This window comes from Penicillium diatomitis, assembly GCF_028827545.1.
Source record: "Penicillium diatomitis strain IBT 30728 chromosome Unknown utg000015l_segment0_segment0, whole genome shotgun sequence".
NCBI lineage: Eukaryota > Fungi > Ascomycota > Eurotiomycetes > Eurotiales > Aspergillaceae > Penicillium > Penicillium diatomitis.
In genome coordinates, this window is record NW_026623187.1 from 1,365,147 (window position 1) to 1,389,066 (window position 23,920).

The window sequence follows — 23,920 nt, forward strand, 5'->3', positions numbered from 1 at the left end:
CTAGGTACTTTTTTTTATACGTGTAAGAACGGACGGTACCTGAATGTCTTCGGCACATTTTCAACTCGATGCTGCGTGTATGTCTTGAGCGATCTTCAAAACCCAATCAAGGATGGTTCTTCCTGATTCCTCGATGCATGAAAACATAAAGAATATCTACATCTCAATCGAGCGCACGTCTACCTTTCCCGAACATGCTCACGTCATTTCAGGTCCCGTTACCTATTCCTCTCTCCCTACCTACGGCTTGGAAGATCGTGGATCTTCTTTTAGTTATGATCACCAGATATCTATCTCCGACAGGATTCCGACTGTACCATGAACCTACTTACCTGCAACCAGGCACTTATCAACCGCAGCATATCACCTGAATAGTATATCCATATTTCGATCCTTCGACAGATAAATTCCAATCCAGCTTTATCTAGGATTAGGAAAAGTCCGTACTCAAGTGCACCTCCACTAGGCTTATTCCCGCTGAGCTCCGGCTGTCCTGTTCCGCAAGGGGAAACTTTCTCCCTCGAGACCCGTGAGGCTGAAGCTCAAGTTAAATCCCGTGGAGATGCCGGATATCCAAAGTCGGAGCGGAGCCTCCAGTTCCATCTCGAGAGTAGGAAGATAGGCACATGAGGAGGTAGGAGGTATGTTGCACTGGACAGCTGCCGATCGACCTCGGACTTACCAGGCGAGATGATAGATGGATGATGCCGGGAATCTAGAACGCTACATGTCAAAGATACCTCTTCGGGTAATCATGCGTGTTCTCCACCTCATCCGTGGATGGAGTTGATGATCTGTCATATGCGATCGGACAGCCCGGGATTAGAGACATGACCATTTTGATTAAGATGTCTCACCTCGAGTCGTGCAACTTTTACTTTTCTTCCATTTCCTTTCCTTCTACCTTCCTTGCCTCGTCTACTTTGTTTCAATTGGGGAGATTCGACGTTCCATTGATCTTCCACGATCCCGTCCAGAAACGAGCGCCCGTCTCGCCCGTCTCGCCCGTCTCGCCCGTCTCAGCCCCCAGCCCCAGCCTTCCAATCTCCCGTCTCCCGACTAGACAAGTCCATCCATCAACCGTTCCCCTTTTACATCAGCCCCATCCATGAACCCCTGCTTCCCTTGCCCGACCATGCGTCCCAGATCATCCCCTGCAGGGGCGGATCAGGGAATATTATCCCATAGCTTCTATCTTTCTCATCAAGCAAGTATCCAAGGTTCCAATTTTTCTCGCGATGCGGCTGAACATTCTGATCCCCTCCCCAGCCAACCCCGTTCTTTTCCTCTATTTTCCCAATCCATGATTCTGAAACATCAAAACCTCGTGTCAGGTCCCCCAGTGATCATAGGGCATTCTTTAATGATGGGCCTTGCATGGATAAGGAATTGTTCTCGAAGGGCAATGGAAAATCCCAGTAGATGAGGGACTCTGCTGGACATGGCCCAGGTCGGCCCCTCTTCGATCCTCATGAATCCAAACTTGCCACCTATCTTGGGAATTGTAACCCGTCGAGGACTTGAAATCAGGCTATCTCCGTGAGACTTGGTAGTAACTACCTGCCGACCTACCTTACCTGCTTGGGCTGGTCCCTATTCTCCCACGTTCGAAAGCCGACACATACTCCAAATTGGTCGGGCTATGTGTAGGTGGGTCGAAGTACTAAGATTATGGAGGCCACAGATACTCCATCACGTCAGACTGGCTTCCTGGACCTGGACCTGGACCTTGACCTGGACCTTGACCTTGGCATACCCGACTGCTTCACTTGGGCGTGCAAAGAGATGGCAGCGGCTAGTCTTTCTGGGGCCGTGCCTGTCTACTCTAGGTTAGACAACTTGTGGAGGAAAAATGGTGGGATATTCAATTGAAGAGGGGGAGAGGGTATACTGTTCAAAGACCATATACATGAGTAGGAGACAACACTCATGCTAGCGAGGAGGAGAGCGTTTCATGATCCCATGAGAATTATCCACTATCTCGACGACCAGACGAGAAGAAGCGCAGGTACAACCATAACGCCAAAGGAGAAATAACCACACTAGCCTATCCCGACGAGCTGAACACAATTTTGATTACCAGAAACAAAAAGTGAAAGCCATTACAAGAAGCATAATCCAATGATCCAACCGCTGGCATCCATCGCAGCAAGGGCACGATTGCGGAGCTAATCAAGGGAATGAGTGGATGGATGACAGTACCTATGAGAGTAACTCTGAAGAGGGAAATAGGACGTTGTTAGCAGAGTCTCAAATCACGGCGACGCCCGGCCCCCATGGTCTTGGTCAGAGGACTTCTGGACGATACCTTTTTTCGCTCCCCTTTGATTGCGTATCCGGGTGCGTCACAGCCATGCTCGTTTATACGCCTTGACGCGATAACGTCACAGTCGAGATCAGCCCGCGTAAGTGAAAAGATCGACGTCCCTCACTTCAATCACACCAAGCTAGTAGATCCCGCTGCCGCGGCGGTGCTCCAGCGAAATCTTTTGAACCCGCCTCGCACTGCCTCCTGGCCGCAAGCCGCAGAGGAACGCGCTCCTGCGACACTGCCATCTCCCATTATACCCACCTCGGCTCTGCCAACCTCTCGACCAAGCATGTAGCCGGCGGAGAAGCTGATGGCCGAGAATAGGACAACCACCCCCGCACTGACGACCCACGTCATGACGGTCGGGGTGACAGTGGCCGTCGAGTCGAACATACTAGCCCTGCGACTCCTCTTGGCCACACTGCGGTCTTTGGGAGATGCTGATCGGCGTTTCGCTTTCGAAGAGGCTGGGCTGGGCGGTGACACTGCATGCGGTCGACGGCTCGACGGCTCCCCTGATACGCTTTGCTTGAATTGCCTTTGTGAGCGTAGACTCTCTTCCTCACTATCCTCTCTGTCGCCCATAGCGACAGACTCTCCTACGAGTCTGAAGGAGGATGGCTGGGCCGCTGCTGGTGGACTAGCCTGGGAACGTGGCTGATCAACTTTGGGAATGCCCCGCGCCGCAGCGGCGCATGAGAGAAGCGTCGATAAGCTGGCCCGCAGAGCAGCATCATGGTCGGCATGATGCGAAGGCGAGATCATGTTGTACGGGCTATGTGATTGATGCTGGTATCGGCGAGAACCCTGTGTGACAGGGTATGATTCCCGACGGATCGAGGGACGCCGACGGGGATTCGATGAGGTTGGAGGAGGCTGTGAGCGACGTGAATCGGTCGCACGGGCATATGCAGGATTTGAGGTGGGAGGCGGGTGGGAGAACACGTTGGGTTGAGGAACGAATGGGGAAGGGCTCATGTTCATCCCCAAGGCCGTGGATGTATCGTCTTCATCGTCACTATCGGTTTCATCGGAGCAGCGAGAGGGCGGTAAATGAACAGTGTTGGGTTGTATAGATGGAGTGATAATGTCTTCATTGGAGCTGCTCATCGGCGGGTCTGACTCGCTTTCACTCTCTTCATACTCCTCCTGACTGCTACTGGCGAGACTAGCGTCTTGGTTCGAGTAGCCGACCTGTGCCGTAGCCACCGCGGCCAAGTGTTGCATACGGCGTCGCCGACTGCGATGCTGATACATGCCTCTCTCGCGAGGTTCCACTTGTAAGCCGGTCGTGATGATATCGTCATTCGTGGCTGCCGATGACAATGATGAGGACGAAGGCTGCGATGACAGTTCGATCCAGGAATCTATGTAGTATCGCAGTGAGTACATGCTGGAGAATACTGGAGATTGTGCTATCATGATTGCGGCAAAGCGTTTCTGAGGATCGGGCGGGCAAGAAGGGAAGAACATAATAAAGAAAGATGAACGGTGATGATTATTTCATAGGACAGACAGACAGACAGACAGACAGACAGACAGACAGACAGACAGACAGAACATGACGTCTTTCGCATACCTTCTGATCTTATGAGATTCGCAGCAGATGGACGAAACTGTCCAGGATGACCACGTTGGTCGCGCGGCTGTCCATCGCGCATCACTTGACTTGCGGCTCTGGGCTCGCGCACCTGACCGAGAAGGTCGTAGTGATTCGGCTGCATGGCCTTGAAAGATACGTCGCAGGGGAGATTTGGGCAAGGCTCCAGGGCCCGCGAGACGAGAGATGAGGGCTAATAATAAAGAAAGCGATGCCGGCGTACCGGCACTGGCTGGAGGAGGGGTTGTTGACGCGAGGCACAAGAGCGATCAAGCGGTCAAGCGTGGGGAAGAGGAGAACAATGAAGCTATCTTATCTGAGTGGAGATGATCCAATCCACCCGCATTCCTGATGCCCAATCTTGATCTTGGCTGCAGGCCCACCTGAGATCTTTTTCCCTCTTCGGTCGCGAATGCAGAGACACTGAGTAGAGGCCGACCCTGCGACAGAGGAGCTGAGTGATAGAAACAGTCTGCGAATGTTTGAAGAGTACAGCAGGATAGTTGCTGCCTGAGAAGAAAGAGGATGAGGAGGAGGAAAGACAAGTCCAGTGCAAGCAGCGGGGTGGAGTGGATAAAGGTGACAGTCAGCCGACGGAACAGCTGATGTCCTGTTGAGCCGCAGCGCCTGAGAGGATGAGGGCTCGAGACGGGAAAACAGAGGGAGGAAGAGGGAAAGATAGAGGGAGAGAGAGAGGGAGAGAGAGAGAGAGGCAGAGAACGTGACTGACACCGACGACTGATGCGAGGGGCAACGTGGATGATCCCGAGGAAAGTCTGGGTCACCTGCTACGAGCTCGTCGTCAAGATCCACAGCAGTAACGCAGGAGGTGTGCGATCCTATTGCTGTAGGGGACCAGCGTCCAACACTAAGCATTTGTACAGAACTACATATGTACGCACGAATCGTACAAGCCATCATGGGAAAGGTTGATCAAATGGCTGCTATCTTATTTCTGATGCTTGAGAGAGAGGCAAATAGTATGGACGATCGACCTTTCGATCCGCTCGCTCAGGCTTCGACAGTAGTACAGATACCAACCCTTCTTCGTGGTAGGAGGTAAGCAGGCGAGTCACAGTTACGAACTTGCTTTCAAGCCAAACACAACATGTTCAACCTATGAGGGACTCTACACTGGACAGTCTGATGGTGGAGCGACATGAAAGTGGAGTTCGGGTTCCACTCTCGGATCACCCTCGATTGCGGGGGAAAAGGCGGTGCAGCATGGCAGTTTCTGCCACCGAACAAAGGATCTGTCTGCATCAGTGGAGTCTGCATACACCAGCACCACTCTTGTCAAGGTGCTCTTACACTTTCTGAAAGTATACAGAAGAATCAAGGGTTTAATCAGGGGCCGACAATTCGGGCCGAGATCTACATCAGCCGCTGGTCAACACCCGACACTCGATCTAGGTCTACTATGCTGCAAGACATGGAGTCACATGACGAAGGTCTACACTAACATCCATACACTCGACTCTTACCTCTCCATCAAGACACCTGGGTGACCTGGCAACACATGAGTCTCGGGTCCTCGACGAGCGGGAAACCCCTATGATCATACGTGGACTAGCTGAGCAGCCCCGGTATTGGTAGTCACGGCGGAATTAACAATTGAATCAGCCCCTTATCTGTGATGCCAATCAAATAGGTCATGCTGTGGTGCACTGCACTAGTACCTGCTCCAGCCATTCCCACAAATAAAAGCTACCTTACAGATCAAAAGGCAATCCAATCTACGACGGAAGCAGGAATTCAAAAGATAATGAATGTTTGAAATTATACAGTCAAGATAATCTTGCACATGATGAGCCAAGGAAAAAGGAAAAACGACTTTTAATAAACCCCCATAACCCGTGAGACACCTAGAAAAAGTGCAAAGATGATAATCGTATCAGTAGCAAAAGCAAAGTGGAAGCATCAACGTCCCTTGTTTAGAAGGTGACCTTGGTACCCTTGAACTCAGGGATGCTGCCCTTGGCCTTATTGTAGCCGCCCTGGCCACCACCACGGCCGCCGAAGCCGCCACGGCCACCGCGACCACCGCCGCGACCACCGAAGCCACCACGACCACCACCACGGCCACCACCGAAGCCACCACCGAAGCCACCACCACCCTCACGAGGAGGACGGGGGGTGCTGAAGTCCAGACGCAGGGAGCGACCCTCAAGATCGGCACCGTTGAGGGCAGAGTGAGCGGCACGAGCCTCATCAACGGAAGAGAACTGGACGTAACCGAAGCCCTTGGGGCGGCCATCGTCAGGGTTGGTGGGCAGACGGATTCCAAGAATGGTACCCTGCTCACCGAAGACGTCACGGAGAGCATCCTCGGAGGCACTGAAGGGCAGGTTACCAACGAACAAGGTATCGCTCTCGGGGCTGGTGGAATCACCGAAGCTCTTGGCGCGAGTCTGGGCACGCTCACGACCAGCACCCTGCTGCTGGTTGTTCTGGCGACCGGTAGCATAGTCGAGGTTGATGGTACGGCCATCGAGATCGGTACCCTTCTTGGCCTCGAAGGCCTTAGCAGCATCGGCGGCGCTGGCGTACTCAACGTAGCCGAAGCCACGAGAGCGACCGGACTCACGGTCGGTCACGATACGGCATCCAGTGAGCTCACCGAACTCGGCGAACTCACGCTGGAGCCACTCCTCGTCGACGTTCCAGGACAGATTGCCGACGAAGAGGTTGGCAGAGGCACCCTCGGGGACATCCTCACTCTTCGACTTCTTGGCAGCGGGAGTGGGCTCCTCCTCGGCCTTGCGCTTCTTGGAGGGCTTCTCCTCGGCCTCAGACTCGGAGTCGGAGCTGTCAGAACTGTCAGAGCCAGACTCGGAATCGGACTCAGAATCGGAAGAGGACTCCTACAGAAGGGATGGGTTAGTGGTGAGCGTATATCAGGGGAGCAGGACGACTAAACATACCTTCTCGGCCTTCTCAGCCTTAGCGGGAGTCTCATCCTCAGACTCAGAAGAGTCGGAGTCGGAGTCGGAAGACTCGGAGGTCTCCTCCTTCTTGGCAACATTCTCGGCCTTCTTGGCAGGCTTCTCATCCTCAGACTCGGACTCGGACTCAGAGGACTCGGAGTCAGAAGACTCCTGCTTGGCAGCCTTCTTGGCGACAGGCTTCTCATCCTCGGACTCGGACTCAGAGTCGGATGACTCAGAGGAGGAGGACTCCTTGACGACCTTCTTCTCAACCTTCTTGGTCTCCTTCTTCACGGGCTTCTCGTCCTCGCTCTCGCTGTCAGACGAGGAAGAAGCATCATTCATCTCCTCATCGCTCTCAGACTCGGAGGAGGACGAGGAGCTGGGAGTGGGCTCCTTCTTCTTGTTCTTCTTAGAGGCCTTGGAGTCCTTGGCGGCAGCCTTGCGAGCAACATCCTTGGCCTTGGCGGCAGGGGAGGCAGCAGCCTTGGTCACGCCGGCGTCCTTGACCTTGGACAGGGTCTTGGAGACCTTCTTGTCAACCTTGGAGGAAACCTTGGTCTTCGACATTGTGATCTAGATGGAAAGTGATAGGTTAGCATGGGTCTTCATGGACGTCAGGGTCTGTTCACATCCCACGTACAGTGGTCGGTAAATGAGATCAAATGGTTTTTTTTGTCTTCTTCTGGTGCGGCAGAGCCAACAAAACCCTCAATTAACCAACCCGTGTAAGTATTTTTGGATGTGCAACAAAGAATGAAACCCTCAGGAAATGATGATAACCAGAAGTGATCTGATCACAGCTGGTAGAGTCCAACAAGCAACCCACAACCGACAGAGTTCAAGCCCACAGAGACCGGCACGATACGCGACTGATCTGATATGAAACCCACGAGGAATAAACCCACAGAGCCCACAAGACGTGCAGTATGTAGAAGCCAACAGCCCTCGATGTGAAAAGCCCACTTAGATGTCTTTTGGAGTACTTTGAAGTACGGAACCCACGCAGCTGCGTCAGTTAGTTTTGGGGGAAGGGGAAGGATGCTGTACTTATTCAGGTAGAAGCGAGATTACGATGCTTCAAAGAAAAGATGCTAACACAAGGAAATGATAGCAAAGTGATTTTGGGATGAGAGAGGATGAAGGAGAGAAACAAAAAAACGATCCCAGGCTGGGGGAAGCTCTTGATAAGAAAAAAAATCTGAGAGAAAAATTCAACAGCCGGCAGAAACCCCTTCCGCTTCCTTATTGGAGTTAGTCCCAGGAACTTTCAGTAGACAAGGTGGATACGTAGTGGAGACTTAGCGGATACCTCACACTCACAGCAACTTTTACTTCCACTCAGCTGTTGTTCTGCGAGCGGTGGCAAGCGGTGAGACGGTGACACTGGCGTGTTCAACGGGAGGCACCACTACTACGATTTAGTCATCTGCACCACCGGACCTTTGCACTGCGACTGGTCCGACGATCCGGCCGCGTCTGGGACAAGTGTACAACCCGATTCTCTATCTTTTCTTGACTTGGGGCTTTGAGTAGCTCGACACCGGTCGTACACCCTAAACAGATCGTTCATAGCAACGAGGTCAATGGCAATTGCTGGTACCACCTGGCCATTCACATCAACATAATGGCTCCCTCGACTCCCTCTTCACACCGTCCCCGCAAAAAGCGGACAATCGCTACTCCTCCAGGCTCAAACAACAGCCTGATCATTCATACAAGCGATACACAGCAACTTCCTGCATTTCCTCTGGTCTCCTTCTTGTGGGCAGCTCGTGCAGGTGTTTCTCAATGGCTGATCCTGCCTCTGACGCTCATGGTTGTCGGCCTCTTCCGGTGGGCTGTCAGTCTTTGGGGATACTCTGGTACGGTCCTCTGTTCTCCTTCTAAGAAGCAGTATGATACTGACTATTTTCAGGGCATAATGTCCCTCCGATGTACGGCGACTTTGAAGCGCAGAGGCACTGGATGGAGATCACGTCGCATTTGCCAATGGCTAATTGGTACCTCTACGATCTCCAATATTGGGGTCTGGACTATCCTCCCTTGACAGCTTACCACAGCTGGCTTTGCGGCAAGATGTACGTTGCAGCTTGCATTGCTTCATGAAAAACGCCTCACTTGGATCTTTATGCTGACAGATACAGTGGTGCAATTTTTGACCCTTCGTGGTTCGCCTTGGACACCTCGCGGGGAATTGAAGGGCCCGATTTGAAGATATACATGCGAGCAACTGTCTTCGTCTCAGAATATCTCGTCTTCATTCCAGCTGTCGTCACTTTCCTTCGCCGGTATACCCGCATGCATGGCGTCCACGCATGGTCTGCCTCGATTGCGCTTGTTGCTATTCTTCTCCAGCCGGCGACCATCTTGATAGACCATGGTCATTTCCAGTTTAATACAGTTATGCTGGGTCTGGTGGTCGCCAGCTTGGATGCTATTCTTGCCGGTCGTATGCTCTGGGCTTGTATTTTCTTTGTTGGAGCCCTGGGCTTCAAGCAAATGGCTCTGTACTACGCCCCAGTCATGTTCGCCTATTTACTAGGCGTCTGTGTCTTTCCGCGCATTCACGTCTTCCGACTACTCAATATTGCGCTTGTCACCCTCGCAGCATTTGCTTTGCTTCTCACTCCTCTACTATACGGGGCGACCAGCTCTCAGGCACGCGAGTTGTTTGCCTCGTCACCTGAGCCTCCGCTTTTGCAGGCACTGTCCTTATCTCTGGATAAGAAGTCACTGGCCTACGCTCTGCTTTTTCAATGCACACAGGTCGTTCACCGCATTTTTCCTTTCGCTCGGGGACTCTTCGAGGACAAGGTTGCCAACGCTTGGTGTGCCATACATACATTCTATAAGCTCCATCGCTTTGATGCTTCCTTACTGCAGAGAGCATCCTTGGGTGCCACTCTGGCTTCTATCCTTGTACCCTGTGTGGTCATCTTTCGCCACCCCCGAGCATCCTTACTCCTTCCTGCCATGTCCTGTGTTGCCTGGGGCTTCTTCCTCTTCTCCTTCCAGGTACATGAGAAGAGCGTTCTGCTGCCTCTTCTCCCCATGACACTCTCTCTGGCAAGCGATGGTGGACTCAGCAAACAAAATCGCGCCTGGATCGGTTGGGCGAACATTCTCGGCTGCTGGACCATGTACCCGCTGCTAAATCGGGAAGAGCTGCGCATGCCTTACGTTGTGATGACCCTCCTCTGGGCTTACCTACTGGGACTTCCCCCGACTTCTTTTGAGATCTTACGCAGCCGGACCTCTTCTGACATCAAGCCTCTTGAGCCTCATCTGCTGAGCAAGCTTATCCACCTGGCGTTCTATGCGGTCATGATTGGCTGGCATGTCATCGAAGCGCTCGTGCCTCCTCCTGACGGCAAGCCTGATTTATGGGTAGTCCTCAATGCGTTGATTGGCGCAGCAGGCTTCGGACTCGCGTATCTGTGGTGCATGTGGAAGCTAATCGCCCAGTGTCGTCAAATCGAAGCATGCGTGGCAGATGACGATAACCGGAAAAAGAAGCAGTGAGGAAGGGGTGGTGAAACTGTGCCGAAAGCAATGAATCAAACTGTACAACAGTTGCACTACCAGTGATACCCTTTTAATAGAGCAGCATGATCATGCTAGACTGTGAATGATTTGGACATGATACGGGTGAAAATCCATCTTCTCTCTTGAGATGATACAATTCGAGGTCATTCTATAGTAAATACACTTTATAATGAACAAGAGACTTGAAGCTCTTAACGGGGTGGGTGAACGAGTGCAAAGCCAGGCCCTCTGAGCCTGTCGACATTGGGGGTAGATCTCCAATCAAATACGCCAAAGAGAAAGAAGGAATAACGCCAGACCAGGGAGTCTCCACATGCAATATAGTAAAAACACAGTGTAATAGTACAAGCCGATCAACAAGAAGGTCCGCTGTAGCCCGGACTTCGTCTAGACCTTGAAGCCATATCCGAGCATACAGCTCTTGTACTGATCAATCAAGGTCTGGCACTCCTTGGCAGGGTCGTCGGACTTGGAAAAGAGCATGCAGTCATCGCGGGCGGCCTTCTCGTCTTTGCAAACGCAGCAGGGCTAAGGCAGAGTTGCGAGTCAGCAGGGCCCTGTGCCAACATATTCTTAATCATGGAGCGATGCCATACCTTGGGCTTCTCTCCTTGAGAGGCCTGGGACTTGGTGTCTGGGTTAGCGGCTGCAGCCTTGCCTGTCAAGACGTCAAGAATTAGCGGGGCCATTTGCTTCAGTGTCGGGCACGCTATATAAGCATGTGCGCGCAAGTGCGCAAGTGCGCGATTGGCCGGTACCACAGTCAAAGACTTACCGCTGGATGAACCAAAGAGCCACGACATTTTTTGGATGAAGATATTTCGAATGTGAGACAGGAACTGGCAATGACTGTGGGATTGGTAGAGGAGAAGAAGTCGGAGATTGCGCGAAGGCGAATAATGTCGGAATAGCGGCGAGCCGGCGACAACCTGCAGGCCGGATGCTCCAGGAACGGGCGGCCCATCGCGCCATGACTAAAATGGCGTGGATGGCCTGGGTCGCGTGCCGTAGTCATCTTTTTTTTTGGATATCGGGCAAAAACATCTCCGGTTTCTTCTGTGGCCTCAGCTTCCCCCTGCTCCTGTCTCATTGGACATCTGTCTCAGCCTTTCGATTTCCGGTGATTAAATATCACACTGCTTCTAGTCTTGACTTTGACCTGTTTCTGCCAGTCGCGGTCATCTTTTTCCACTTTACAATCCGATACCATTTTCTACCTCCTGAACTAAACGGTACCCCGCCATGGCCCCTCCAAAGGTCTTTTCTCTCGAGGGTAAGGGTTTAAAGCTCGACACCGCCGAGGATATTGAGGCACACATCAAGCCTCTCTCTGAGTCTACCGACTTCACAGAGATCCGCTTCGGGGGTAACACCCTCGGTGTTGGCGCCTCTGAGCGTCTCGCCCAGGCTCTGGCAACTCAGAGGAGCCTGGAAGTCGCCGATCTCGCGGATATTTTCACCTCCCGTCTTCTCTCCGAAATCCCTCCTGCGCTGAAGTCGCTTCTCGATGCTCTTCTTGAAATCCCATCCGTCCACACCGTCAATCTTTCCGACAATGCTTTCGGTCTCAACACACAGGCACCCCTCGTTGATTTCCTGTCGCGTCACGTTCCTTTGCGCCACCTCATCCTAAACAATAACGGTCTCGGTCCTGCCGCTGGTGTTTTGATCGCCGATGCACTCAGCCGCCTTGCTGAGCGCAAGGAAGAGGCCCGCAAGGAAGGAAAGGAGGTTGCCATGCTGGAGAGCATTGTTTGCGGCAGGAACCGTCTGGAGAATGGCAGTATGGAAGCCTGGGCGCGCGCCTACGAGAAGCACGCTGCTGGCATGAAGTCTGTCAAAATGACTCAAAATGGCATCCGTCAGGAAGGAGTCTCACATTTGCTGAAGAATGGTCTCCGTCACTGCGGAGCTCTCGAGGTCTTGGATCTGCAAGATAACACCTTTACTGTGACGGGATCCACCGCGCTCGCTGGAGTTCTGGAGGGCTGGACTGCGCTGATTGAGCTGGGTGTTGGCGATTGCCTGCTCTCCGCCCGAGGTGGTGTCAAGGTCGCGCAAGCTCTGGCCGCCAATAAGAACCAGAAGCTGCAAATTCTGCGCTTGCAATTCAATGAGATCAAGGCTGAAGGTGTGAAGGCTCTCGCGCACGCGGCCAAGACTGCTCTCCCCAGCCTACGTCGTGTCGAGCTGAACGGCAATATCTTTTCAGAAGACGACCCCAATGTCATTGAGTTGCGTGAGTTGTTAGAGGCTCGCCAGGAGGAACACGGCACCGACGATGATTCCGAGGACACTTGGGGCTTGGATGAGCTCGACGAGCTCGAGGAAGAGGATTCCGAGGACGAGGCTGAGGATGAGGAGGATGAAGATGAAGAGGTCCAGGCCAAGGCCGAAAAGACTTTGGAGGACGCCGATCGTGCTGAACAAGAGAAGGTGTCTCAAAAGTCCGATAAGGATGTTGACGAGCTTGCCGACGTTCTCGGCAAGACTGGCTTGTAGGTCATGTCTGCACCATGCACTCTCTTGCCAGTTCTTTATCGTTCACGCCGACAGACTTTTATATGGCATTTCGAGGCGATACTAGTTCACTGCATCAACAGACGGTCTTTATTCGTTTGATCACCTTGCCGGAAGAGGCAGCCATTCGGGACTCGTTGCCGTCCAGCCGAAAGTACTGTGGGAGACGTTGATGAACCGGTTTTCCTCGCTGCCCAAAACTTTCCTTTTTCCTGTATACCCTGTTGATGATAACGATCACTGCACATAATTCCTCTTACCTTTATATACCTTTCACATAGCCTTGGTGGAGCACCGGTGTCTCTCGAGCACACGGGAAAAGAAGTATTCCAAATAAATTCAAAACCAGCTCCCAGACTCATTCTGATTTTGCTCATGCATTAATGTCAGTAATCCATATTCAATTACTGAGTAAGGACATCCCAGGGCCCACTTGGCATATGGTTATCACCTACCAGTTGCGCTTCGTCTTGATGTTTGCGCGTCGACAGAGTGAAAGATTACCGGATTTGGAAGGCTCGTCTTGGCATTCAACCTCGGAGCATCCCACACTCCTCGAACCTTCCCCGACACTCCATTTATCATCTTGACGCGCGGTCTTGGGTTCTCTACGTTAAATCTCTTTTCCCTTCAACTTACGATCACGTTAGAGGCTCACTACAACATCTTACCAGAAACACAACGGGTAAGTGTCTGTGCAAAGCCCCCGTCCTCCTCCGTCCTCAGCACGTTGAATGCGCGGTCGCAAATGCATTTTCGAATGCAACTTCGCCCGAGCTATCGATGGCCTCTACGTCCGAAGCGCTCTTCCCTGCTCAGGATGGCTCCCAGAGCTGCTTCTTCATCGCATCCGACTTGCGCCGGAGAAGCGTGTCAGTGGAGCCGATATCAAAAGTTTGTGTCCAAAAGGCCCTGCGCAAACGACATTGTGCGCCAGGCCAGGCAACAAATGCGCGTTCGACATCAGCCTAGACTGAATGGGATGAGGAACGATGCCAGAAGCTCTTGAAACATTGGCCTGTTTATCAGTTGAATTCCTGCCCGCTATGCACTTTGCTAATCTGCACGTGTCTCCCAAAGTCAGGGCTCGAGTGATCAACTTCCTATTCAGTCGTTCCCACGTCCCGTCCTCCTCACGTTCGTTTGCCACACTGTTGCCATAACACTCTGCTGCTGCCGCGGTCATGGAGTCCAAAGAGATCGAGGCCAAGGCGAAAGCCTTAACCAAGGCAGCCACACAAAATGAGCCTGCGCCCACCATTCTCACGATGCTGAAGGAGATACAACAGGGTGTCAAGGCGACGGAAGACCTACTTCGCCAGACCCGTATCGGTATCATCGTGAACAAATTCAAGCAACACAAGTCTCCCGAGGTGGCTCGGTTAGCGGGCGAGATTGTTTCTCGATGGCGAGTTGAAGTCAGCAAGCAAAAGCAAGGCGGCGCATCGGCGGCGTCTCGAGGTTCTAGCTCGCCTCGACCTGCACAGAACGGCACAGGCGCTTCCACACCTGCCTCGGCGACCCCCACTGATAAGACATCAAAGCTCTCGGTGCCACCGGACAAGCGCACATGGAAGGCGGACGGAGTGGACACAGCGGTGACGAAGAATCGGGTGCGTGACGGCTGCATTGGGCTCATGTACGATGGACTGTGTTTTGGATCGACCGATTCTCCCAAGTCTGTTCTCGCCAAGGCGTCAGCCGTCGAGAACGCCGCCTACACATTTTTGGGGCCCGAGACTAAGGAGGAGTATCGCAGTAAGATGCGCAGTCTCTACCAAAACCTCAAAAACAAATCTAACCCGACCCTCCGGACCCGTGTGCTCAATGGCGACGTGACCCCAGATGACTTCGTCCGACTGAGTTCTGATGAGCTGCGCTCTGCCGAGCAACGTGAAGCGGATGCGAAGTTGCAGAAGCTCAATATGGACAAGGCCATGGTGGGCCAGCCCGAACGCAGTATCAGTACGAGTCTGCAGTGTGGCAAGTGCGGTCAGCGCAAGGTGACTTACACCGAGGCACAGACTCGCAGTGCTGATGAACCGATGACTCTGTTCTGTACGTGCGTGAACTGTGGCAAATCCTGGCGGCAGTAAGCCAGGACAAAAAGAAGGAACCCCCTGAAGAGAAGAGGACATGACAGGGCAACAGATCACCAAGTCGTATCAAATGTTGCGGCCAGAGTATGATTTGGTTAGCTGAGAGACATTTTGCGATCATATCGTCATTTGCTGGCATGCATAGATGCAGCCCAAGAAGGCACTTGCCATGATCATGTGCCCTTTTTAATGAGCAAGCGGAAATGCAAGCCTGTTGACTTACTCTCTCCACTTCATTCATACTATTTGGTAGACTGTCCCCTGAAGACGGCTTTTCTTTTTCGACAATGTCAATTGTCGCGCTCGACCAGCCTTTTCTGTATTTCTACGATCCAGGATGTCGAGCAGTGAAGCCTAAAAATACCTACGGTTGCCACAATCGCAAGGTCTGCCGCATGGAACTCTTTGCTAAGTATCTGTCATGACCTACAGTATCAATCTTAGACAGAAAAACCAACAACCTATCTACGCCTGCATTGTCGATGCAGCCACCCCATGATCCTCGTTGTCCCAGATTGCTGGCAAAGTTGATGGTGAAAAGTAAATGGTAGTGTGACTGGAGGCATGTATGAACGGGCCAATGCATACGGAAACGGGGGTTCGATTCGGGCTCTCCTGTATTCCACGTCATGATTGAGTCAACCTTCAATGGAATGCGAACATGGATAAACAAGCTCGATTGATCATCTGACATTGCTATCTTCTACCTGCGTATCTCTGCTATCACCTGATTTGCATCAAACTTCACTCGGGTACAGTCGGTCACGACCGTAACTTCAACCTCACCTGTCAACCTTCCAATCGACACAATACTATAGCAGTGCAGTCGCTTTCCTACTCTGCGAACCCCGCCAGCAAACTCATCCATTTCTATTTCAACCTACTAGGTGATCACATCTATACCACATACAATGTCTTCGCAGGCCCTTACCTCCTCGGCCTCTTCCTCCTCCCTCCTCCAACCCATCCGCACCTTCCTCCAAGCCCTCACATCCCCTCCCACAACCCCGACATACATCCCAACCCTCCTCTCAGCCTTCACCACGAACCCGCTCCCCCTCATTCACGAACACGGCCTCCCCCAACTCGCCCCGTTCCTCGGCCGCTCCTTCACCGGCACCGACGGCATCGCCCGGTACTTCCAGCTGCTAGCCGAGCACCTCACGATCCGGGACATGAGCTTCGAGCCCGAGACCGCCTGGGTTGCGGACGCAGAGGCGAGGGTCGTGGTGGTGCGGGGCAAGGCGCGGTTTATTTGGAAGGGGACGGGCCAAGGGTGGGATGAGGAGTTTGTTTATCGGTTGGGAGTGGCGACGGAGATGGACCGTGGCGAGGGGGAGGATGGCGATGCAGGTGGTGGGGAGTTGAAGGTTTGTGAGTATCGGATTTGGGCGGATACGGGGGCTGCGTACTTGGCGCGGTTGGGGAAGTTGGGGGATTTGCTAGAGGGAGGAACGGGAGGAGGAGTGGAAGGGATTCATTTTGATCAGGATGAGGATGGAGAAGGGGAGAGGAAGAAGATGGAGGGGAGAGGGGAGACGAGAGCGTCGTTAAATCGGAAGAGGAGTGGGCATCAGGATATGCTAGGGGCCGGGTTGAATATTTATGGGAGTTGCGGGTGAATGCAATGCAATTGCACTTCTTGAATGCTGGTGACACACTCTGAATCTGGTATAGACCTAAGATCTCAATGTATGGAGGTTGTCATGTGTCATAGTCATTGTTCCAGGGTTCAGTTTGGGGAATATATCTATGATACGAAATGGTCGGAAGTGAAATGCGCCAATGATTCATGCTTCGGATGGCTATGCTCTGAAATACCACATGGCTTTTCTATGAGAGGAGTCTATTTCATTTCATACCACGTCCTCTTCCTCATTTCCTCTTCCATCCTCAAGGTCAAAGAGTCCTCAGGCTTGCTTACTCAGGTTTAGTTAACAGAAAAGAGAAAGGTAGGACTGGACGGAGAGAAGGACAAATACGACAAGATCCAACGCTCAATCTTCGGTTGTCTACTATGAGACAACTCATGCCAACTGGACCATCTTTTCGATGCATCAGCAGAGTGTGGTCGGGCCGTCGAACCCTTCACAGCCGACATAGGAACACGGCCAAGCACGAGTGTTGAGAGAGACACTATCCCTCAAAGACAGCGTGGTTGAGATCCACCCCCATATCCTTGGCCATGTTCTGCATCTGCGCCTCGAGATCGTCCTCCATGCCACCTCCCAGATGCAAGAACTGCCGGATCTTGGTGAACCAGAAGAAGATATCACTGCTCAACAATACAAAGCGGAACACCACATGGCGGCCGAGATTGCGAATCTTTTCAGCCAACGGCAGGTCCGGCGATTCGATCAAGGCGCGTGAGGCCCATGTTCCCGTGATTTTAACCCGGTTGACCGGAGAACCCAGGAACTGGTTGTTTCCCTGGACGATACGGAGATTGCGGCCGATGAAGATCAGTTCCCGGGGCCATTTGTTCTCGTCGCCGAGAATCTCACGGATGGCCTTACGCGCGGCCTGCTGCATCTCGTAGTGTCGTTCGGCTCGTTCCCGTTTACTCAATCCCTCGATACCGCGCTGCGTTGACAGATCGCCACCACGGTAGGGACGGAGCAATGTGGCCGATGCGAAGATGTCGGCATTGTTGACACCCCAGCCCTTGGCGATTTCGCCCAGAGTCTTGTTGTCAAAGGTCAATAGAGCTTTCCAGAACCGCGCATACTGGTGGCGGAAGCTGGGTTCCATGTGGATGTACAGTCCGTGGTCGATCAGCACCAGCTCTGGTTTACCCGAAGGCTTTCGCCGAATGAAGATATTGCCGGGGTGCGGATCACAGTGAACCCAACCAAACAGAAACATTTGTGCAGAGAACAAGTCGACCATGGTCGTCATCACGTCCTTCAAAGAGACTCCCAGTCCACCCCGCTGGTTAAGTCCCTTCCAGTGCGTACGCTCGGGCTTGAGCTTGGCAGCCTGGCCCTGGCGGACATCTTGCGTGGGAGTCATGCTGCCAGGAGCATCCAGCGGAGTTCCCTGGCAGCCAGGACTTCCCTGTCGCCAGCCACCGCGCCAAGGACGGGTGATGGACTCCTTGTCCCACAGCCGTACACCTTCCACCCACTCGGCTGTCATTACTCGACGAGAGGTGAGGTCGCGATAGACCTTGGGGATGTATACTCGGTCACGGAGGCGAGGCTCTGCCGCAACCAGTCGGGCCATGGTCTCCGAATTGGTAGCCTCGTTTTCAAAGTCTGTCTCGAGGGACAGGCGCTCGCTGATATAAGGGACGAGGCTGTAGAAGGGAATGTCGAACATTTTGCTGTAGATCCATGTCACAGCTCTGGAAAGAAGTGGTACAAATCATCAGTTCTCGGTCCATGCTCATTTCAGAGACTCGCAATTCTTTAGTTTGGAAGCTCGGGAGCGAACTCACTTGAATGCCCACAAGTCCCAGACGAGCTGCTGCTCAATCTCATGCTTCTGAATCTTGATGGCCACTTCCCGGCCATCTTGCAAACGAGCCCAGTGAACCTGCGCGACGCTCGCACTCGCGCGAGCTCGCCTTTCCATCACTCCCTTTCCAGGCTCGCCCGTGAAAGAGACGCCAAAGACTTCCTCGGGAGATTTGCCAAAGTCCTCCCGAATGGTCTTCTCAACCTCCTTCCACTCATTCTGTGGTGCATCATCGAACATGCGGGAGAACATAGCCTGGAACTCGGGCGGTAGGATAGCGGATTGCATCGCGATGGCCTGGCCCATCTTCAGATAGAGACCTCCATTGGCACGCAGCAGATCAGACAATCGCTCTGCATTGCGGGCATGCACGGCTGCGATGGAGCTGGCCAAGGGCGGTTCTGGTCGGAAGTTGACCTTGTAGTCTAACGCAACGAGAAGACCGACCGAGAATGTGCGGGCTGTTCTGGTTAAGGAAGAAGCATAGAACTGGGAATCAATTCCATAGGTGATCCCCGTCACGATAGAGGTGTAGACCAGTCGCCGCAGCCATTTCCGAGTGCGCGTGTAGGTCTTGGCCGCGACGGGTTTTCCCAGGGAACTGGGAGATGGGGGGACGAATGGTTGAAATTCACCCGCATGGACTGTACGACGAGGTGCTGTGCGTGTGAGAATCACTGAATGAGCTGAGGTGGGGAGTCGCCGCATGGAGCGGAGGAGCGTCGCGTGCGCCATCGGTGGACAATGCGACGAGACTATCGCATGATGCAGGCAACAACGCTGAAGTCAAAGAGTACTCTCCGAGTGAGATTGACACTTTAGAGCAGACCAGGACTGATAATCCGGTGTACAGCTCCTCTGAGGAATAGCAAGGAGAAGGGAGAAAGGAGTGAGATAATGGATCAGCTCGGAGGAGGTCGCGGAGATTCAAGGCGATGCGATCGATCGGTGTGTCGTCATCCGCCGACCCGCCTCGGAGTTAAGCATTTGAGAGTTGAAACGCGATGCACACCAACTTGCGAATGAGAGATTACCAAGGGTTCAAAATCATATAGATTTTGAATGCTGAGAGATGACCTTGCTTAATTTATACCCTGCACTTATGTATTTGGGGTTTGCCCTGAAACAACACACGCTGGGCACTTGTCCGATTCTATCACAGATCCTCATGATTCTCAAATTCCACCGACCCCTCCTCTCCTGAAGGCTCTTGTTGACGCTCAACTGACTCCGCCTCCAAGTCATGGCACACGCTCGCATACGCGCGCATATTCTTTGGAATGGTCTCATCCCACAGCTCATTCCCTTGCAGGTACTGGTATTGTTCTTTGCAGGCAGCGTCCGAGGCCATCGGCAGTAGAATCGGGATATACTTGAGCGATGCCTTGAAAAAGTACCGCTTGAAGCAGTTTCCAAAGTCTGCCAGCGTCGCCGGATCTGAGCAGATATGCCGGTCTCCCAGCATTGGTCCGCACTGAACCTTGATGATGGCTGCCACGTCGTCTCCCATTTTGAACAAAGCATTTTCGCTGTGAGGGATGTTCATGCGCGTCATGATGTTGCGCACCGCGGGGACAAAGCTATTGTTGCGAGTCCAGAGATCCCAGTGTGGCACGGTCGGCTCACAGCCGCGCTCGCAGATCTCAGTCTGGAAGAGATTGTATAGATGGGTTGGTCGACCGATGAGGGCGGATGCGACTTTGATGCATGACAGGCCGAGCGCGTTGACGGAGCCGAAGGTCAGCCAGAGGAGGAGGAGAATGCGATCTAGTGAGAGATGCATTTTGGGACGGAGGCAGACAGGGAGGTAAGTCGTTCAAGGAGCTGGTGTGGGCGGAGCAGGTCGAAGAGAGGTCGAGGAGCGAGGAACCGCTCGTACTCGGTTTCTTGGCTGAGACGGAAGAGACACTGCAGCCAGGTAAACACTGAAGATGAATGACTTCCTGAGTGGATGTATTGGATTGTTGTTCATGCACGGTGACGGGCTAATGCGGCAGTAATCGTCCGCGATGATCGTGGTATTTCTGGGCCTGGGTTGCTGGTGTCCACATCGCATGCGAATTGACGGCGCATGGGTAGGATTCGTGCGGGCCTGTTGTATTCACGAAGAAATAAATATGTATCGAACGCTATGTCCTCTCAATCGGCCGATGGCTTTTGCCCTGGGAGCATCGAAGTTGAAATAGCCACAATGGCAGTACGCTGAGATTATCTTGAGGGGAAGCCGACCTCGTAATGCGGGGAAGGACTGAGAGGAGACACCTGATCTCCGCATTATTAGCATTAGCTGGGACGTTGCTGACTCTGATAGCCTCACTCATCATATTTCTAATCTCTGAGAAGCTCCTCTGCAACCTTTCCCTCGCTCACAAACTCACTTAGGAGGGTATTGGCATCCCGGCTCGCTTCCAATCATTATTCTAAAAACCTGTTGAGCCCGATACACATCCGGTTCAATTCTCCGGCTCGACACCATGGACGACACCTATAACATGCTCAACCTCCAAGAGGTGGATTCGCTAGAGGCCATCGTCATCATCGACAACGAACTTGACCCTATGTCTCCGCCTGCGCCCGAGACGGTGGGAGTTTCCGGAAACATGCGCACGATAGGACTGCATTCGAAGCATCCATTGACCGATCGTGGCGGCGCCGATAGCGAAATGAGAATGGAAGACATATGTTGCGCTGCACATGGACTTTCAATCCTGGTAGTAAGTCTCGGAAGGTGACCATGACCACCGACCCCTAGCCTCAGCTTTGCAGTGTTGTAGCTTAGCAATCTTTTTTGTCCCATGACAGACAGCAACGAAAGGCGAGAAAAAGCATGCAATGCTGTTCGATGCCGGACCGGAGGAAGACATCTGGGAGAGAAATGTACGTCGTCTTAAACCAAATCTTGCTTCGGTTGAAGCAATTCAACTATCTCATTGGCATCGAGATCATTCCGGTGAGTGTTCCTCTTCAATCGTGCTATGAGAGAAGGCCAACGTAAGGTTCTCTCGGATGATGTTGCTCTGTTTCTGATGGCCTTTCTGTCGACAGGTGGTCTTGGCCGGGCGATTCGCATGATCAATAGTGAAAAGCAATTGAATGGAAGCTCGGATAAGGTGATCCTGGACCTTCATCCAGATCGACCCTGTTATCGAGGTCTTGGATTCCCCGAACGCATCGTCTCCCTCGAGGCAGACCCGACCTTTGAGGAGCTCGATGCCGCTGGCGCCGCCATTCACAAATCAAAAGAGCCCCATACACTTCTGGATGACATGTTCTTGGTATCTGGCGAGATTCCGCGACTTACATCGTACGAGACTGGGGCCAAGTTTGCAGTCAGGTATCTGCCAGACGAGGACGATTGGGTCTCGGATGAACTTATTACAGACGAGCGCTTCCTTGCTTGCAATCTCAGGGGTATGTGATCAATTCTTACGCCGTATTCTGTACGAATTCATGACATGGCGAGCTGATCCTCGGAATCTCGTGTGCGCAGGGAAAGGACTCGTGGTCTTTACGGGTTGCAGTCACGCGGGCGTTGTCAACGCCGTGACGAACGCATTAAAGTTGACAGGTAACAAGATTCCTGTCCATGCGGTCGTAGGAGGCTTTCACCTTGCAATCAGCGATGAAATGCAGGTGCGCAGCACTGTTGCTGATTTAAAGCGGCTTGATCCTGCCGTGTTGATGCCGGGCCATTGTACCGGATGGCGAGCCAAGTTTGCAATCGAGAAACAGATGCCAGGAAGACTGGTGCCATGTACGGTGGGGAGCACAATTAGATTTTGAACTGGGTGCAGTAAGGTTTAAGTAGAGGCTAGAAGTGTAGAACAGATATGATTCTGAAGAATCTTCGTTTCCATCGATGCCAGGTTTGTGCATTCCAGTAGTCGTGCAATAGATCGAGTGAGCGGATCATGACGCAGGGAAACCTGAAAGACGACTCGTCAGTGCAACCAAGTCGAAGCAGAAGGAGCAGCTGGCTCAGTCCTTGTAATATGGTGGTGTTTTGGTGATCATTGTTGATCTGTGTCATGCCAGGGCGTCTTCGCTTCAGTTCACTCTCTACGAGATGCTCTTCCTTCGTGAGAGGTAGTTCTTTGGCCGTTCATTCGCTTTAATCGACACATAATTTTGACAAATTGTGGGTTGTCCCACGTTTTGCACTTGTTCTTGCTGTTTCTCATTGCGAGAAATGCCGAGATAAGGTGCTCTCCAGAGGTGGTTCATTTCTGGATAAGCTCATATCGTGCACGATCAGTGTCTCCCACAGCAGGCCCCGTGCCACGAGCCATCAAATGAGGCTGAGAACCTGAAAGCCAACTGCTTCATGTCCATGATCACGACCTCATATCCAAGATGCAAAGCACACTTCATTGCAATCCCTTGGAGTACCAGGAGACTTCGTGTCAACACCAAAGCAAGATGAAAAAGATGTCAGATCATTTCAGTCTCAACAGTGGTGAACTTGATGGATACGGTCTAGAGTGTTGACTACTCCCAGGTTAGATCCTCAATGACTGCCACGCAATGACTTGCAACTTTAAGCTGAGGCAGCTGTTCATGACACATATTGACAACGTGTGGTTCAAGCCTGCGGCACTGGACGAGCACAAGTTCTGCCAGACACGTCCTACCTACATGTGTGCTAATCTACCTGACATTTCCGCAGAGTAATATCTTGGGAGGCTGCCTGGTAGATTCCATTCTCGGCAGGTCAGCTGGAGGACTATTGATGTACAACGTTTCGTCGGAGGAGGGAAAAGACGATCCCCACGACGATGTAGGTTAGCAAAGACGTTGACGTAGGGATGACGTGCCGATTCTATCCAGTTATGCACGCATATCAGCCAATCCATGTAGATATATCTAACCTACCGCAGTCGAGGGAGGTGATACCGCAACCTACCTGCATGTACTGTATAGCCCGGCATGCTCTCACCTCTACGCTCCGCTCTGCCACTACATAACCTCACGAGTGGACCATGGGTCTGTAGTAGAGAGACCAACAGCATCTTATTTACTACAACGAGATTTTTTACGTATAGTCAACCATCCCTCGAGAACTGCACTGGCAAAGCCTCGATTCATCGCCGAGACCTGCAGGAGACCCTGCAGAGTAGAACCGAAAGACTGGAAGTTCGTACTGTGAGTATACCAAGACACAAGATAACGATATCGAGTGCTGCTTCAGGTTTTGATGCCGAGACAATAATGCGAGATAGTCAATGCATGATATCGCTACTCGTATCAACAGTCCGATACATCCTATGATCCTACCGGGCAGGTATACGTGCTGGTCTTGGCGAGTTCACAACCCGAGTGGAAGGAGCGCTGAAGCTGGAGGATCTTATCAGGAAGGGGTTGGTTGTGTAGAGAGGTATGGTTGTGGAATCTGCGTTACACAAACAACAACATTCACCCAGTACCAACCGACTCTCATGCGCTTCGGCCTACATCA

The 23,920-nt window shown here is 52.5% G+C and overlaps 10 protein-coding genes across 10 annotated transcripts; 5 read left to right on the forward strand and 5 right to left on the reverse strand.

Moving 5' to 3' along the window:
* Positions 1-2,437: 2,437 nt before the first annotated feature.
* Positions 2,438-3,703, reverse strand: N7539_009219 (uncharacterized protein; the record flags this gene model as incomplete). Its single annotated transcript, XM_056938814.1, has 1 exon — positions 2,438-3,703. The coding sequence occupies one exon, from the start codon at positions 3,701-3,703 to the stop codon at positions 2,438-2,440; it is 1,266 nt and encodes a 421-aa protein (XP_056786191.1).
* A 2,142-nt stretch (positions 3,704-5,845) lies between these two features.
* N7539_009220 (putative nucleolin protein Nsr1) lies at positions 5,846-7,408 on the reverse strand (the record flags this gene model as incomplete). Its single annotated transcript, XM_056938815.1, has 3 exons — positions 5,846-6,719; positions 6,774-6,775; positions 6,836-7,408. The coding sequence occupies 3 exons, from the start codon at positions 7,406-7,408 to the stop codon at positions 5,846-5,848; spliced, it is 1,449 nt and encodes a 482-aa protein (XP_056786192.1).
* Positions 7,409-8,465: 1,057 nt separating this feature from the next.
* Positions 8,466-10,363, forward strand: N7539_009221 (dolichyl-P-Glc:Man(9)GlcNAc(2)-PP-dolichol alpha-1,3-glucosyltransferase ALG6; the record flags this gene model as incomplete). The annotated part of the gene is made up of 3 exons (XM_056938816.1): positions 8,466-8,703; positions 8,757-8,919; positions 8,986-10,363. 3 exons carry the CDS (start codon positions 8,466-8,468, stop codon positions 10,361-10,363), a joined length of 1,779 nt encoding a protein of 592 aa, XP_056786193.1.
* A 411-nt stretch (positions 10,364-10,774) lies between these two features.
* Positions 10,775-11,190, reverse strand: N7539_009222 (copper metallochaperone COX17; the record flags this gene model as incomplete). The annotated part of the gene is made up of 3 exons (XM_056938817.1): positions 10,775-10,915; positions 10,984-11,045; positions 11,163-11,190. The coding sequence occupies 3 exons, from the start codon at positions 11,188-11,190 to the stop codon at positions 10,775-10,777; spliced, it is 231 nt and encodes a 76-aa protein (XP_056786194.1).
* Positions 11,191-11,629: 439 nt separating this feature from the next.
* N7539_009223 (GTPase-activating protein RNA1) lies at positions 11,630-12,889 on the forward strand (the record flags this gene model as incomplete). Its single annotated transcript, XM_056938818.1, has 1 exon — positions 11,630-12,889. The coding sequence occupies one exon, from the start codon at positions 11,630-11,632 to the stop codon at positions 12,887-12,889; it is 1,260 nt and encodes a 419-aa protein (XP_056786195.1).
* Positions 12,890-14,091: 1,202 nt separating this feature from the next.
* On the forward strand, positions 14,092-15,003 carry N7539_009224 (transcription elongation factor DST1; the record flags this gene model as incomplete). The annotated part of the gene is made up of 1 exon (XM_056938819.1): positions 14,092-15,003. The coding sequence occupies one exon, from the start codon at positions 14,092-14,094 to the stop codon at positions 15,001-15,003; it is 912 nt and encodes a 303-aa protein (XP_056786196.1).
* A 914-nt stretch (positions 15,004-15,917) lies between these two features.
* On the forward strand, positions 15,918-16,628 carry N7539_009225 (uncharacterized protein; the record flags this gene model as incomplete). The annotated part of the gene is made up of 1 exon (XM_056938820.1): positions 15,918-16,628. One exon carries the CDS (start codon positions 15,918-15,920, stop codon positions 16,626-16,628), a length of 711 nt encoding a protein of 236 aa, XP_056786197.1.
* Positions 16,629-17,142: 514 nt separating this feature from the next.
* N7539_009226 (ABC1 kinase family protein) lies at positions 17,143-19,200 on the reverse strand (the record flags this gene model as incomplete). Its single annotated transcript, XM_056938821.1, has 2 exons — positions 17,143-18,352; positions 18,446-19,200. The coding sequence occupies 2 exons, from the start codon at positions 19,198-19,200 to the stop codon at positions 17,143-17,145; spliced, it is 1,965 nt and encodes a 654-aa protein (XP_056786198.1).
* Positions 19,201-19,621: 421 nt separating this feature from the next.
* Positions 19,622-20,248, reverse strand: N7539_009227 (uncharacterized protein; the record flags this gene model as incomplete). The annotated part of the gene is made up of 1 exon (XM_056938822.1): positions 19,622-20,248. The coding sequence occupies one exon, from the start codon at positions 20,246-20,248 to the stop codon at positions 19,622-19,624; it is 627 nt and encodes a 208-aa protein (XP_056786199.1).
* A 691-nt stretch (positions 20,249-20,939) lies between these two features.
* Positions 20,940-22,248, forward strand: N7539_009228 (MBL fold metallo-hydrolase; the record flags this gene model as incomplete). Its single annotated transcript, XM_056938823.1, has 4 exons — positions 20,940-21,179; positions 21,268-21,415; positions 21,511-21,876; positions 21,956-22,248. 4 exons carry the CDS (start codon positions 20,940-20,942, stop codon positions 22,246-22,248), a joined length of 1,047 nt encoding a protein of 348 aa, XP_056786200.1.
* Positions 22,249-23,920: the final 1,672 nt, after the last annotated feature.